The 16,233-nt window shown below is 48.8% G+C and overlaps 2 protein-coding genes across 2 annotated transcripts; both read right to left on the bottom strand.

Moving 5' to 3' along the window:
• Positions 1 to 574: 574 nt before the first annotated feature.
• On the bottom strand, positions 575 to 3,262 carry Cd7 (CD7 molecule). The gene is made up of 4 exons (XM_052756151.1): positions 3,190 to 3,262; positions 1,835 to 2,149; positions 1,478 to 1,611; positions 575 to 899 (listed from the first exon to the last, which is right to left on the bottom strand). The coding sequence occupies exons 1-4, from the start codon at positions 3,260 to 3,262 to the stop codon at positions 792 to 794; spliced, it is 630 nt and encodes a 209-aa protein (XP_052612111.1). The 3' UTR covers positions 575 to 791.
• Positions 3,263 to 13,098: 9,836 nt separating this feature from the next.
• Positions 13,099 to 14,682, bottom strand: LOC128121449 (secreted and transmembrane protein 1b-like). Its single transcript, XM_052756146.1, has 3 exons — positions 14,515 to 14,682; positions 13,965 to 14,270; positions 13,099 to 13,373 (listed from the first exon to the last, which is right to left on the bottom strand). Exons 1-3 carry the CDS (start codon positions 14,606 to 14,608, stop codon positions 13,099 to 13,101), a joined length of 675 nt encoding a protein of 224 aa, XP_052612106.1. The 5' UTR covers positions 14,609 to 14,682.
• Between the last annotated feature and the right edge of the window lie 1,551 nt (positions 14,683 to 16,233).

The raw sequence follows: 16,233 nt of genomic DNA, 5'->3' as shown, positions 1-16,233 counted from the left end.
CGCCGTGTTTCAGCTGAGCGCCTGTGCTTAGTTTCGGGTTCCTATCCCCAAGTGCAACACTGGGAGCTGGCCCTAGATGCTGGGCTAGCGCTGTTGTAGGGGCTTCTGAGACAAAGGGGGAGTCTGGGAAAGCCACCACTCATGCTGTTCTCACTGAGGGCCTTAGGGCTGTGTCAACAGGGACCCAGGAGGGTTGGGCCCTTAGGAACATGGCCTTCTAGAATGGGTGAGACTGTTGCCACTGGCTCTTCACCTGGGCAGGTGAGCTGCTCCTTACGGGGTGTCTGTAGTGCTGAGCCTCCTGGGGGCTGGGGCAGGAGAGCGTCCCCTCCCCCACTTCCCCTCCACCACCTCTGCCCTCTTGTGCTCTCACAGACACTGGCCACAAAACCCTGGAGGACTGACAGTCCCTGCCCTCTTCATCTAGGAGCTGGCTGGAAAATAAAAACCATGGTTAAAGAAGGACAAAAACAAACAACAACAAAAAAACAAGTGCTCTCTTTGTTTGTTTATTTCTGGCCAGATGGCTCCAAGGTAGATACCACATTTTTTTTCCCAAGCTTTTTTTTTTCTCCCCTGATGGCAGCATGATCAGGGATACCAGGCTAGGGTGGAGGATAGATTGAAGAACTCTGTAGGGAAGCTTACAGAGGAGGGATCCCATCCACCTAGAAGCACCAAGGGGCACTTGAGTGGCACAGGAAGGGTGCTGGGGGAGTTGGGCTAGGTGGGTCAGCAGGATCATTGTAAGCTCTGCCGAAACAAGGCATGGGGGACTGTGGGTAGAGGGCTCACTGGTACTGGTTGGGGGTGCATGGAGTCTTGCGATTGCTGTAGGACATGTCCTCATATACTACACACGGTGAGTCTTTATCCCTCGAGGCACATAGTTCCTGGATCTGAAAAGACAATGGCAGTGGCCAGCATGGTGACCTGGGCAAAGTGTGCCTGTCTCCAAGCAACCCCTTTTTCAACAAGCAGTTTCCTCAGACCTGGGGCGCTGGTCAGGCTCCATCTGCACCTGGTAGGGTCAACTGCAGGCAGGTCCCAGGGCCAACAGCTGAGTGGTCAATAAGAGCTGACCACTGTCAGGACCCTTCTAGCCCAAGCCCTTTCCCCTTCTCACACAGCACATGGGGACTCAATCAGATACTCCACATACCCCATATTCACATATGTATGTGCACACTCATGAATTTCACATACCATACACACACACACACACACACACACACGCATATTCACACACGTGCTATCTCACTTTGCTATGCACAGGGGCCTGGTCAGAAGCCCCACACTCTACCTCTAGGCTTCGTTTTGTGTCCCTGCGTGATGCCTTACTCACACCCCTCTCTGCTCCTTCAGTACTTTGCCATGTGCCCCTGACCAGACCTTTGGCCTTAAGCCTTCTCTCTCTCCTTCTGTCAGCCCGTGAGAAGGGCCAGCTTGTTGGTAACAGCCATAGGTTCACACTGACCTGTGTTTTCCTCAGTGTGCACAGCACCCCAAGGACCAGCCCCATGAAGAAGGAGCCTACAGCCAGGGCAGCTGGGAGGGAAACTGATATCCTCAGAGGTTCCTGGGATCTGTATGCTTCTTGGGACAGTTTTTCTGGGAAGATGAACAGAAAGAGCCATTGGCAGGAGAGGACTCTACTCAAGGCCTTGGGGTTCAAGCCAGGGAGGAGATAGCTGAGGTGATAGCTGAGAGGCAGCCACCAGGATGCTTCCAGGAACAAATAGGCTCTGAGCAGACAGTTCCAGCAAGTGAAAAGAAGGTCCCCACAGCCAGCAGGCTCCTGGCCTAGCCAGCGGTAGATGGGCACATTTCCTACCTGTTACCACAACCATGGTGGATGAGCCATGGCTTGGGCTTCTTCTGACGGCCTCGCAGAAGTAGACTCCAGTGTCTGTCAGTCGGAGGAGGCGCATGGTGATGGTCAGGTTGTTCTGGGGACCGGAGAAATCAATTCGGCCTGAGAAGCGCTTGTCTACTGTGGACTCCTTCCCATCTTCAAAGTAAATCACATCGGAATCCTGTGGCCAACTCTGCTTCAGGTAGATTCCTTCCAAGTCTCCCATTGTAGAGCAGGTAATGTTGATGGAATCCCCCTCAGAGGCCACCATGACTTGGAAAGACTGCTGCATCTCTGTGAAGGACCAGCCATTTTTACCACTGTGCTGGCAGACAGCTCTTTCTGCCTTCCCACACAGCACATGGGGACTCAAACACATTAACACATATCTTAGCGACTCCATACATCCCACGCTCATATATGTCCACGCACATTCAAGCATCCCCCACAGCACACACACGTGTATACTCACACACATGCTAACTCTCTTTGTTATGCACAGAGACCTCATACTCTACACCTTTAGGCTTTACTCTCCCATTTTGTATTCCTGTAAGATGCCTCTCTCAAACCCCTCTCTGAAGTACTGGTGTAGGGACTTGAGGCCAGTCCTGTGGTCAACCCTGTGCTAATGTGGCACTTCAGAGAAGGTGCTGTGGGGACCTTGGAGCAGCACTAGGTGCTGACACAGTTGTGACTATGCCCAAGTTCTGAGCAATCCATGGGCTTCAGGGTGGGCTGTCTGCAACTTTGTTGCATCCCAGCACTGGGACTTCTTCCCTTTTGACCACTCCCTCTGCCCCCAGGCTCTATCCTTTGTCTCTCTTAGGTGAGTCAGTCCCCAGACAGCCACCCTCCTCCTCCTCCGTCATTTCCAGGTATCCCCACTCTTTCAGATCCCAGCCTAGTTTGCCCTGCCCGGAGCGTACAACACCCGTTTTCCTGTGTACACCAGACTGAGTGCCAACCTCAGCATCGCACACACTGAATGCTGCGCTGGTTTTTTGTTGTTGTTGTTTTTTTTTTTTTTGGTATAAGAATTGTGCCTGGGAGGGTGCCTGAGCCTCCATACTCTTGGTGCAGATTTTTTGCCTCTTACCACAGGACTTCCCACAGCTGCTCTGAAAGGGAACTAGAGGACAGTCCTCACTAGCAGCAAGGGCGATTGTTAGCCATGTAAACAAAGCTTTCAAGCCCCCACTTTTCCACAGAGCAGAGACTACTCTAGGACCCTGAAAGTTCTGGGACTCAGGGACATCAAGCTCAGCAGCAACCCTTCCCAGGCAGGAGTGTGAGGTGCTCCCTGGAGCCCTGCGGTGCAGAGAAATGCTTACCTTGGGCATCCAGGGGGCCAGGCAGGACTCCAGCCAGTGTGAGCAGCAAGGCCAACATTGTCTCCTGAGCCATGTTGCCCACATCAGCTGACCAGAGCCAGATCACCACATTACTGAGCACTGTGACAGAGATACCCCAAATACCCCGTGAGAGGAAGAAACAGGGGCGTGGTATTTCAGCACGGTTGGTTGGTTGGTGGTGAAGAGCAGAGGAGGTAGGGCTTCCCGGGGGGTGGGGGGTGAAGGTAGAGACTTAGAGGGCAGAGAAGCACAGCAAGCTAGGTGGGGGAAGCTAATTACATCGCCACCTGACTCTACCTGCCCTCCTTAGCTGGTTGTCTGGTCCACCTCTTCACCCCAACCCAGAGTTTCCACAGGAGACAGTCAAGAGAGAGAAGAGATAAGGGCTAGGCTTGCGACTGTAGTAGAAAGATAAGGGGGTTAGATGGTTAGAGGCCAGGAGGCAGCTGAGATCTGCTTTTTGGTGTGATTTTTCTGCTGGGACATGCTCAGGTCTATGGTGTCACCTGTCAGCTCTACTCAATGGAGTCTCAGTACTGGCATCACAGAGCACACATGGCTATGGCCTCAGAGGAGAAGCCAGGTGTGGGTCCTAGGCCGTGGTTGCCTTGAAGGCCTGGATGCTCCTTCCTTAGAAGCAGGGTTGAGTCAGACCTGCTGGGTCAAAGGGTGGTAGAAACACCTTCAACAGCAGCCCACCTGGGGTGAGAGTGAGGGCCCTGTGTCCAGCTCCCAGGTCAAGGGAAATCTAGGACTCTTGCCTACCACAGAGCTTTATTTGCCAGTACCAGAGCCAGTGTGTGTCACAGTGAGGCTGAGCTTTGGTGTGTGTACACTGTCACATAGGGGCCTAAAGCCAATTCCTCTGTGGGGTCCCACTCTGAGTGACTGGAAGATGCTCCTCGTATGGGTAGATTTGGAGTGTTATGATGTGGACGGAGTACCATGTGGGGCACTCCAGGGCACATGGGAGAGGAACTCGGGTAGTGGAAGGTCAAATTTGGAATGTTTTAGGAACAGAGGATTGATTAGGCAGGGGCAGGCCATTTGTGTTCAACAGAGGGACAACAGGTATAGAACCCTGTAATTTGAGGAAATGGGAGAGAAACATGAGGGGAGTTGGGGCAGGTGGGCAGTAGGGGAATCATCACTCAACCCCCAGAGGAGAAGATCATGAAAAGATAGAAGTTATAGGGAAATGAGAACATTCAAAGGCCTTAACCTAGTCTCCCTGCTTGGATTCCTGTGGCCATATAAGGGGCACGTGGACTGGACTAGTGACACCCCCAGGGCTGACCTTGATGTAGCTGTCATGAATGAATACTTTTGACTGTTCTAGGTAGCATGTGGCAAGTTTCAGAGGTTATAGACACACTTGGCCCTGTGGACTGTGCCCAAATGTAACCCAGTGCTCCAGGGGAGATGAAGACCCAAACCCAATGGACTTCATTGATTAAAGAGACATAGCTTGGACGTCTAATACCAAGTGCCCCTGGAACCTGACAGCTGGGCTACCAACATTTATTATTGCTGTGAGTCAGAAAAAAGGAGTGTGACCATGATCTCCTGAAGCAAACTGATGTGGCCCTTGTTAGCACTGGAAACTCTTAGGGAGTGGAGAGGCTCTGAGATGAGGGATTCGGCTGAAGGGATGATGCCCAGTTGTTCTCTCTCTCTCTCTCTCTCTCTCTCTCTCTCTCTCTCTCTCTCTCTCTCTCTCTCCCTTGATCTCTCATTCTCTCACTATCTCCAGAACCTCACTATGTCACCCTGGCTGGTATGAAATCCCCTATGTAGATCAGGCTGCCTTGGACTTACAGAGATCGCCCTGCCTCTGCCTTCCAACCCTTCCTAACTCTTCCAAGTGCTGGGATTTAAAGACATGTATCACCACGTATTAATGGCAGAGGCAGTGGAACCTGAAGGTCAAGTGAATTAAGGAGCAAAATCCTAGGGTTTTCAAGGGTCATTCTGTAGCAGGAATCTTAAAAGGTCTTATTAATAAAAACAAACCTGGAAACAGGTACAGGGGTCAGTGCTGGAAGATCAGAGAAGCAGAACAAGCCACAGCTTCCTCACCTCGCCAATTCCTCAGCTGATCCTGTTTTCTCAGACTGGAAGCCTCTGAGTCATCATCCAGAATGAATCTCAGCTGAACTGCTTTTCGAAAGCCTGAATGCTTAACCAGCCAAAAAGCTTCTAGTTTCTGGTCTTCATGCCTTATATACCTTTCTGCTTTCTACCACCACTCCCTGGGATTAAAGGCTCACTTCTTGGGATTAAAGGTGTGAGTCACCATGTTTGGCTATATCCTTGAACACACAGAGATCCAGGTAGATCTCTGTCTCTGGAATGCTAGGATTAAAGGCGTGTGCTACCACTGCCTATCCTCTATGTTTAATATTGTGGCTGTTCTGTTCTGTGACCCCAGATTAGTTTATTAGCATGCACAATATTTTGGGGAACACAATACCATTACAGTCGTTCACAATTTATTTAGCAGCAACTGAATTTCTAGAAGTGCTGGGTGAATATATCTTGTTTCCTGTGGCTAATGTGTGACATTGATCTGTGGGTTCCTTTTCCTCTGAATTTTGTTGGGGTTGTGTGTGTGAATGCATAGCCACACACAGGATCAATCATAGATGTGTCTAGTGTCCTTGAACAAAGCACTGCATAGCTATTTCCTCAGAGTTGAAACTTCCCCTCCTTGTAGAACCCGGCACCACTATCCCAGGAATGACCTTACCCACAATGGGCTGGACCCTCCCCGCATCAATCACCAATTAAGAAAATGCCTTACAGCCTGATCTTATGGAGGCCGTTTCTCAATTGAGGTTCCCTCCTATGTCAGAATGTGGACCCAAGTAACAATCTCTTTCCACAGGCACCCTAACTGAATCCTGTCTCACTAGACTTACCACTTTTTCCATAGTTCTCATAGCAAAATATAAGTACAAATTTAATTCTCTCACATTTTTTTTTGCAAGTTTTGTCAGATATTGGCCTTTTAAGCCAGGCTCCATCTGTATCACCAAGCACAGAGAAAAGTCCATTCCTGTGGGCACTCTTTCATCATACAAAGACATCATTCTGTTACACAGGACAAAAAGAATCTGTCTCTCTCAAACCCCTAATTCCAAGGCAGCATATATGCATACAAGTCTCACAGGTATGTGCTTGCCACATGTCCAACAGACTCTAAATACAAATTCAACATTCGATCAAGTTTATCCTTAATTGTCGTAGTTTGCTTTCTATCACTGTTATAAAGATTATGACCGGTCTGGAGAGATGGCTCTGTAGGTAAGAACACTGCCTGTTCTTAGGATCCTTCTGTACACTGTGAATATGTGTTGCTCTCATTGGTTAACAATAAAGCTGTTTGGCCAATAGCCAGGCAGGATAGGGTTGGGTGGAAAAATCAAAGGAGGGGATGAAGAAGGGCAGAGAAGAACAGACAGGGAGCCATCCATCCAAGAAGCAAAGACACCAAAGGACCCACAAGCCATGGGCCACATTGTGGTGATATTGTGTCCCCTCAATATATGTGCACCCTAATAAACTTGTCTGGGGTCAGAGAACAGGACAGCCACTAGATACAGAGGCCAGAAAATGGTGGCACACACACCTTTAATCCTAGCATTCCAGAGGCAGAGATCCATCTGGATCTCTGTGAGTTCAAAGCCACATTGGAAACAGCCAGGCATGGTGTTTAATCCTTTAATTAATTAAAGGCACACACGCCTTTAATCCCAGGAAGTGATGACAGGAAGCAGAAAGGTATATAAGGTGTGAGGACCAGGAACTAGAGCCTGATTAAGCTTTTAGGCTTCTAGCAGCAGTTTAGCTGACATTCATTTGGATGAAGACTCAGAGGCTTCCAGTTTGAGGAAACAGGATCAGCTGAGAAGTTGGCAAGGTGAGGTTAGATGTGGCCTGTTCTGTTTCTCTGATCTTTCAGTGTTTACCCCAATATCTGGCTCCTGTGTTTTTTATTAATAAGACCCTTTAAGATTTGTACTACACCACATGGTGATGTATAGATTAATATAAATAGATTAATTTAAATGTAAGAGCTAGTTAGCAATAAGCCTGAGCTACTGGCTGAATGTTTATAATTAATATAAGCCTCTAATTTGGGAAGTGACTGATGGGTATTCAAAAACAGGCAGGCGGGAGAAAAGCCTCTGTTTACAGTTATAAAGATTATGACTGAGCTGGAGAAATGGCTTAACAGTTAAGAACACCAGCTGCTCTTCCAGAGGACCTGGGTTCAATCCCCAGCACCCATGTGGCAGCTCACAACTATCTGTAACTCCATTTCCAGGGGATCTGGCATCCTCACACAGACATATATGCAAGCAAAACACTAACGCACATAAAAATAAAATAAGTTACTAAAAAGATTATGACCAAAAGCAGCCTAGGGAGGAGAGGGTTTATTTGGCTCACAGGTCCTGATCACAGTCCAGCACTGAGGGAAGTCAAGGAAGGAACTCAAGACAGGAACTGAAGCAGACACAGAGGAATGTGACTTACTGGCTTGCTCCTTATGCCCATTCAGCTTTCTTTTTCATACAATCCAGGACCATCTGTCCAGGGTGGCACTGCCCAGAGTGGGATGAGTCTTTTCACACCAATCATTAATCAAGAAAATGCTCCCACAGACTTGCCTACAGGCCAATCTGATGGAGGCATTTTTTTTTTCAATTGAGGTTCCCTCTTCCCATAGGACCCTAGCTTGTGTCAAGTTGACAAAAAACTAACCAGAACAGCACTTGTCCTAACTTGTCTGCTTGGCAAGATTGTACCCTTTCTCAAGAAGCCCTTTGGATTCCTATTCTCGCTAACAAACAATAGTGGGTCCTGACAGGTCCCCTGAGTCTTACCTCTTGTGTTGGTTTGAATGAGAGGCCCCATAGCTGATTAGAGAAAGAGTTTCATCTCTGTCGTTGACTTGACCTTGCTCAAGTTTGAATACTTGGTCCCTAGTTGGTAGACTATTTGGGAACTATTAGGGGGTGTGGCTTTGTTGGGGGGAAGTGTCACTGGAGACAGGCTTGAGGTTTCAAGAGTGGAGCCATTCATTGTGTTATCCGACTCCTGCTCATAAGACATGAGCTCTGAGCTTCCTCCATGCTTGTACTATGCCATCATGGACTCTAACCCTCTGAAACCAGAACCCCAATTAAACTCTTTCTTTTATAAGTTTCCTTGGTCATGGTGTTTTGTCACAGTATTGACTTCTTCTTCTTCCTCCTCCTCCTCCTCCTCCTTTTTTTCAAGACAAGGTTTCTTTGTGTATCCCTGTCTGTCCTGGAACTCGCTCTGTAGATCAGGTTGGCCTTGAACTCAGACATCTGCCTGTCTCTGCCTCCAGAGTGCTTCTTATGTTTATCATAACTTGTCAGTGAACTTAGTGATGGGATTAGCCACATTTCAGCAGTCCACGAGGCCCTCCAGGACCAGCTTGGTCCTCTCTCCTAAGTAATTCTCCAAAACTGTCATACCTGGTTCTTGCCTGGCCCTGGGAGAGGAATGCTGAGTCTATGCCAGTCCATTAGGGACAGTGCCAGCTGCAGCTAAAAGACTAGAAGAACAGACATCAGATTTAAGAGAGAGCACTACTGAGTGATGGTGCCCTGGAAAGGCACCGGGTCTGGCTTTCCTGGTTACTAGTTCTCCTGGGTCCAATCACCTGCATAATTCTCCTTTTTTTGCTTTTTCTTACTTAACACCCCTGTTGCAGATTACAGACCATAAAGATCCAGCTAGTACTGTCTCAGGAATATCAGCTTTTACCATCAACACAGTGCCTGCCTACTACTCCCAAGGGCCTTTTAGTCTTCAAGCAGTGCCACTCTCCACCCTCAACCTCTTTCAATAACTATTCCTTTTCCCTTCAAAATGCAGCTCAAGCCTTTTATGGCTCTCTCTATGACCCTATGTCAGATAAGCAAGACCAACCAGGGTACCCCAAAGCCTCTCTCCATTCCTTCTCAAGAGCTTCATCTCTGCCCCTGATTGAACTTGCTGATCTGGGGGGAGATGGGTCTAGAAACCCAAAGGCCCAAAATTAAAAGCAAAAGGTCCAACTCTAATGGTCGGACAATGGCTCTTGGAGTTTTCTGAGCGACTTGTGATGCCTTATGTAACTCCTAATGACCCATGACACCCCACCACTAATGATCTTGGTACTTACAAAAGTTACTACTTAAGACAGTGAGAAGGCTGGAGAGATAGATGGCCTACCAGTTAAGAGTGCTTTGCTGCTCTTGTAAAGTTTAATTCCCAGCATGCACATCATCCCTCATAACTGCTTGTAATTCCAGCTCCAGGGGATCAGATGCCATCTTCTGGCTTCTGCTGGCACTGCACTCACACACACAAACCCATACACACACATATACATAATTAAAAATAAAATCTTTAGCTGGGCATGGTGGCACACGCTTTTAATACCAGTACTCAGGAGGCAGAGGCATGCTGTGGAATAATCCTCTTGTACAATGTAAAGCTTTGTCACTCAAACTGGTTTAATAAAACGCTGATCGGCTGGTAGCCAGGCAGGAAGTATAGGAGGGGTCACCAAACTAAGGATGCTGGGATGAAGAAGTGTGGAGTGAGGGAGATACCAGTCAGCTGCCGAGGAAGCAGGACATGTAGAAGAAAATGAAGTAACAAGCCATGAGCCACGTGGCAAAGCAAAGATAAGAAATATGGGTTAATTTAAGTGTAAGAGTCATCTAGCAACAAGCCTGAGCTATTGGCCAAGCATTTATAAGTAATATTAAGCCTCTGTGTTGGTGTCCTGGGCCTGATCTGGGCCAGGTCAAGGACACAGAATACACATTATGTTTTTTATACCCAGCACTAGAGAGCTAGTTCACTGGGTAAGGGTCCTTGCCACCAAGTCTGATGACCTGAGTTTGCTTTTTCCACATGGTAGACAGAGAGCACTGATTCCTACAAGTTGTCCTTAGACTTCCATATACACACTGTGGCACATACACATCTCCAAGCAGAAAATAATAAATTAATTTAAAAACTTTTATATCCAGAATGGATATACTTTTATCCTGACACCTTACTCTTCGTTCTTTGTGAAGAGAGATGGACATCTAGCCATGATCCATGGACACAGGGCACACAGGGGAAGGGCCTGTTGGAGGAAGGGAGGTCAAAGGATAGAGAGGGGTAGGTCCCATGGGCATAGCACAAGGACAGTAGGTCTGGAGCCTGTGGATGGAGTGAGGGGAGAAAGACACAGAAGGGAGTCAGGGTGGCTAGGCACTGCAGGAGCAGCATTCTGTCTGAAGCAGAGAAAACCTGAAGAGGCAGAAGCTGTGGGGGAGGAAAGAAAAGCCAAGGGCTCCTATCCGGTTTCTCTTCCAGGATTCTCGTGGCTTTTGGACAGGGGGCACCTGGATACTTGGCTCCTCCCATTATGACAAGGGTTCAGAGCTGACATCTGCTATGACCTTTATGTAGCAATGCTCTTGACTGGTTTAGGCAGTATGTAGCAGGTTTCAGAGGCCCCAGATGCATGGGTCCCATGAGCTGTGCCCAATGTGACCCAGGGAACCAGAGGTGCTTGTGGGCTGACTTGGCTTGAACTGGCCCAAACCCAGCATCATGACGACAGGGACCTTAATTTAGACTAATAGGCACACATCTCTGTGCACTTGGGTTCAGGGTCACCAACTCGAAGCTGCTATGGGCCTGATCTGGGCCAGGTCAAGGACACCAGGCAGGGTCCCCAGTCTCAGCCTTCATCTTTAGGATTCAGTGTGTAGTGCTAAGCAAGTGTTTTGTGAAAGGTTTTAAAAAAATTATTTATTTATTTGTTTGTTTATTTATTGTGTGTGTGTGCACCTGAGGGTATGTCTGTGCACCACGTGCATATAGGAGCCTGTGGAGGCCAGAAAAGGCATTGGATCCCCTGGAATTGGAGTTACAGATGGTTGTGTGAAGCGTGAATCTATTTAGTTTTATCAGTAAAAACCGGGAGTCAGATATCGGGGTTATAACCTGAAAGATCAGAGAAGCAAAGGAGCAGCTCCCAGTGACTTCTTACCTCTCTGACTCATATTCCAGTCTCCACTTCCTGATTGTGCTGGGATCAAAGGTGTGAGCCTCCACTGCCTGGCCTCTATGGTTAACTAGTGGCTAGCTCCACCCTCTGATCTTCAGGAAAGCTTTATTTGTCAGAACACAAACAAAATATCATACAACAGCTGTGAGATGCCATGTGGGTGTGCTGGGAACCAAACCGAGGTCTTCTCCAAGAGCAGAAAGTGCCCTTAATCCTGACCCATCTTTCCAGACCTGTTTTGTGGGTTTTTATGTTTCTCACTATTAAGTGTATTTCCTAGCAGACCTATGGCTTTATATAATAATTGATTTACTATATTTATTTAACAACTTGTATCATGAAGTTTTTTCTGAAGCATGAGTTGTAGTCTATAAATGATGAAATTACTCAAGTTGGCATTACAATAAAGAAGATAAATGGGCCCAAGAGGAACAGCAGGCGAGGGTGGGGATAAGGAGGCAGTCAGGGAGAGGGTCTACAGGAGAGGTTCACGGGGAATTCGAGGGCTTAGCTGTCCTCCCCAGGAGAGCAGTGTCCACCAGCAGGTATTGCCCCCTTGATGAGCTCCTTGTCCCTGAGGACTCCCCACAGACAGGCTCACTTCACCCCCTTGTGGTAGGAGTATGGTGATGCATCATTTTGGACCTCTAATTCTCTCATAGACTCTGGGACCTGACCACAGGATCCCTGGAACTTGCTGTTGCTGTGAATTAGAAACAGATCTGTGTGCCTGGAGCAAAGTTGGCATAGCACCTTCCCACCACTCCCAGCTGGTGCAGGAGACCATAGGGAAGTGGAGGGGGTTCAGCAGAAGGGAAGGAACCCCTTTTTAAATGGCAGAGGGGGATGAATCCTGAGAGCCATGGGCTGTGCCGCTTGGAATTTCCCCAACTTTGGAAAAAGTTGAGGTGCAGAGTAAGCAACTAATGACTACAGGAAAAAGTCTGTTATTGTGAGTGCCAGAGAGAGGCCTGGATCACTGCTTAGCAAGTCCTTCTGTAGTGAGCCCATGTCCCTGTTTCTGCACAGGACATGGATGGGATCCTGTGCCTCTCCCAGACATAGGACATGGACTATTGTGCCTAGCAAACACAAACAGGATTCTTCCTTGTTGTCCCAAGTGGGTGGTGGTAGGTTCATGAATGTTTACAGGGCGATGAGGGCACCAAGGGGCTCCAGATCCTGAGAACATGATCAGCCCACGGTGCTGACCTTGCTCTGGGCTCTCCAAGCATAGGAATCCATTCTTCATGTGACTCCCCTCAGGTTCCAATCACCCATAAGGCTCCCTCATCTGGAGAAAGAGGGAGACAGAGAGGGAGGATGAAAGGAAAGAAGAGAGAACAGAAGGAAGGGAGGGAGAGAGGGAGAGAGGGAGAGAGGGAGAGAGGGAGGGAGATTGCCTGAGAGCCTGGCTTGGGCCTGTGTGAGGTACAGATCCCACCAGCACAGACAGCTTACACAAATAACCAGTTACACCACACACACTTGGGATACTCCAAAATACTTTGATGTTTCCCAAATCCCAGCAGAGTTATGTTTTGAGTACAGGAGGGGCTCAGTCAACTTCCAGGGCATCCTGAATCAAAAATCACAGCTCCGTCCTCAATATAAATTTCCCCTGGAGTCCTGGGAGGAACCTGAAGAGTACAGACCTCATTCTGTTCTCTGGGTGTCCCAGGGTCAAAGCAAGGGCTTGGGGACAGAGGATTCCCGTGAGCCTGTCCCAAGTCAGGGCTTGGATTGTCAGCCATAGCCAGTAGAGGCTTTCTGTACTGTGCTCTCCGGAACTAATAAGGCTCCTTGAGTACCTTTTGGGGCAGGACTTGGGAGATCTTAGGCAGTGTCAGGTAGGAGATACCAGGAAACTTATGATTCAAACCGGGCCCTGGGACCTCAAATCTGTGGCACCTCGGGAGATGGGAGTGCTTGTACCAGGCAAATGCACTGATTCCTATTATGATGATGCTGAAGACGAGGATGATGATGACTTCCGTGCTCACTGCAGATGGGGGCTCAGCACTGACTTGCAAACTCTCTGGATCCTGGTTGGCAGTGGCTAGGTCTGGAGCAGAGAAGTAGATGATAACTGGCTTGCATAAGTCACTCACTCTAGCATCACTCACTTTACCCTTGTACCCCTCCCACCCCTCAACACTCCCATCGTGGAGTATATGGGTAGGAAAGGGCTGTGGAGGAGGCTAGGGGAGGGCTATGGGTGGGGCTCTAAGAACAGTGGCTATGTGGCCAGAGGGGGAAAAGTGTGAAGGTCTTATGCCTTTGGAATTGGAGAACATGAACAGTTTCTGACCTTCAACGCCTTCCTGGTCTTGGGGCTCTACTAGAGATAAATTATCAGGGTTGAGGACAGCAGCCATGATGTACCTCCAGGTTAAATCACAGGAAATTCTGATGTCACCCCCAATTTCCTAGGGGCTCAGATGACTATGGTAGATTGAACTGGTGGTAAGGACCAGAGGGAATAGAGCCGGAAGGGACTATGCAGGAAGGAATGGGTGAGGAGGGTAGTAGGTTTAGACACATAAGGTCCTTGTTTGTATGTGGAAGCAGATGGAATCCAGAGCTCAACTGTATGGGGTTCCTCCCTGATCCTTCCTCCCCTACTCACCAACTCACTTCCTAGCCTAAATCTCACCAGTAACATTCAGGATGAGGTGCATGTTTCTTCTCTGGCATCCATGCAGCTGCCACAAGTATGACCCTGCGTGGATGTCCTGGGCATCTGTGATCACCAGCTGGGCCTGGCCTCCTTGAATCTGAAGCTGCCATGAATCATTAAGATAGTTTCCCGGGGGCTTTTTGTTGAAGATGGTTGTGGTCTTTCCATTGGCAGTCAGCTCAATGGTGATATCTCTGAAAGTGTTGGAGATGTTACAGGACATCTCCACACAGTCGCCTCTGGGTGCAGACACTACTTCAGTGCATCTGGGGTTGTCCCAGTCTGTGTAAGAGAACACAATCTTTACTTTGTAGCCTAGGCATGGTCTTTGATACCCCTACCAATGCCCCGGCAGTGATCCCAGGACTACTAGTGCTCTGCTGTCAGCTGTTTTCAGGGATACGTGGCTTACCCTTCTGTAGCCCAGCTTCCACCATATTGAGTCTATAAAGCCAAGGTCACCACCTGGGCCTGACCACATCTGGCCTGAGGCCCTCCACTTGGGAGAAGTAAAACCCACACTTACTTTGATTATGGGCATTCAGGGAGACAACCAGGAGAAGGAGGGTCCAGAGAGTTCTGGGACATGGACCAGTGAATGTTATAGGGTAGGCCAACATGGCTCATTCATAGGATGGGCCTCAGGAGACAACTGTTCTGGTCAGTGGTTTTTTGGACACTACCTAGAGGAAGGAAAAAGAAGGGGTCAGAAGTCCCCAAATCTGCTGCAGAGGCCCATGAAAACAGCACCAGCCTGACAAGAGCTCCTCCTGTCTGCCTCCCCCCAGATTCCTGAACCTGTGCGGGGGTGGGGGGGGTGGGGGGGGTGGGGCGGGGGGCGGGGGGGTAGCCACCAGTGCGCCACCCTCTCCTGTCCTTACATTTGCTAAGGCGTGTGGGGCTGGCTGAGGTAAAGCAACGGGCAGACAGACGAAGCCAGGAGTGAGGAGCACTGAGCTGGCTGTTCAGAGCTGCATAGTTAACCAGGCAAACTGCTAGGGTTGTACTTTGTACAGAGACAGGGTCATGTTACAGTTTTGTCACACTGGCTTGACCTGTGCACTGCCTCTCTACTGTGCACTAAGTGGCCTCTGTTAGTGCGCAGCGCCTGAGGCCTCAGAGCTGCCTTCTTCTCACCAGTGGTGCCCGCTGTTCTCACATCCTGCCTGTCCTTCATTCACCTGCTCAGTCATCCTCACACTGAGCACCATGGCTTAGAGGACGTGGTCTGTGTAGTCCAACAATGGCTGTCTCATGCCAGAGAGACCAAGAATCTGGTCATGGTTCAGTCTACTAGGCTGTCTCAGCTGTCCCAGTCTGGTGCCGAAGGCGGCAGGATTGCTGCTGGGCTCCGGTCTATGTTGAAATCCTGAAGAAGTAGGTTCTAACACTGGTGAAAGAACGCTACAGCAACATTATAGAAGAAACTTCCAGCGAGGGTGAGGGCGAGCAGGCGAAAGTCAAAGCTTCCTTCTTCTGCTCCTCTTGTCTGGGTGCCACCAGAAGGTGCTGCCCACATTCAGGGTGGTTCTTCTTGCTTCAAAGAATCTGATCAAGAAAATCCCACACGGAAGTTCCCAGCAGCTTGCATTTTAGTTGATTGCTGATGTAGTCAAGTCAACAAGCAAGATTAGCCACCTCAATAATTCATGCCAGTAAAGGCAAGACGTTGGCCAAACCTGCACCCGATTTTCAGCCAAGCGGCCTGCCCAGTGCTGCCTTGCTTAAACCCTGAGCTCTGTCTCCTTGTCCTGGTCACATATTACTTTTGTACACTTCTAAAGCACGGGTAAGTTTTGTATTTCTTCTGTTTACCACATGACAGGCTGCTTGCTGCTTTTATTAGGTGGGTAATGTCTTCTATACCTCAAAATCAACCCAACTGACTGTCTTATGGCAGAGGCAACTCCAGATTCCTGGACATGCATGTTGCATCACACCATCCCTCACAGCCTCAATGTGCAGTTCCCAGAACAGGACCGAGACCCTCCTACACATCCTCTTCACTAGTACAGCTTCCGTAATAAGTGTAGATCCTGTTCTAAGGGTCCCTGGCAATAAAGGAAAAGAGAAGGCTCTGCAAAACACTGACAGTTCCTGTTAGGGAACTTGTCCTCCAAAGAGCTCCCCAGAGACAGCATGGCCTGACTCCTACTTATAGTTTACTGCTTCCTTTGCAAAATGTGTAATAACCTGTTTCCTGACTCCTTCTACCTCCATAAATGTGTACACATACATACACATA

The sequence above is a fragment of the Peromyscus californicus genome, unplaced genomic scaffold (genome assembly GCF_007827085.1).
Source record: "Peromyscus californicus insignis strain IS unplaced genomic scaffold, ASM782708v3 Scaffold_3__1_contigs__length_106647218, whole genome shotgun sequence".
Taxonomy (NCBI): Eukaryota; Metazoa; Chordata; class Mammalia; order Rodentia; family Cricetidae; genus Peromyscus; species Peromyscus californicus.
Note: the sequence above shows the minus strand (reverse complement) of the source record. Positions and strands in the feature narration are given on the sequence as shown.

Coding starts and splice junctions, on each gene's coding strand:
- LOC128121449 (XM_052756146.1), bottom strand. CDS start 14,608: ATGTTGGCCTACCCTATAACATTCACTGGTCCATGTCCCAGAACTCTC. Junction 14,271..14,514: donor CCTGAATGCCCATAATCAAA/GTAAGTGTGGGT, acceptor TCTCTTACACAG/ACTGGGACAACCCCAGATGC. Junction 13,374..13,964: donor CCTCATCCTGAATGTTACTG/GTGAGATTTAGG, acceptor TCTCTGCTCCAG/ACCTAGCCACTGCCAACCAG.
- Cd7 (XM_052756151.1), bottom strand. CDS start 3,262: ATGGCTCAGGAGACAATGTTGGCCTTGCTGCTCACACTGGCTGGAGTC. Junction 2,150..3,189: donor TGGCCCCCTGGATGCCCAAG/GTAAGCATTTCT, acceptor GGTCCTTCACAG/AGATGCAGCAGTCTTTCCAA. Junction 1,612..1,834: donor CACCATGGTTGTGGTAACAG/GTAGGAAATGTG, acceptor TCATCTTCCCAG/AAAAACTGTCCCAAGAAGCA.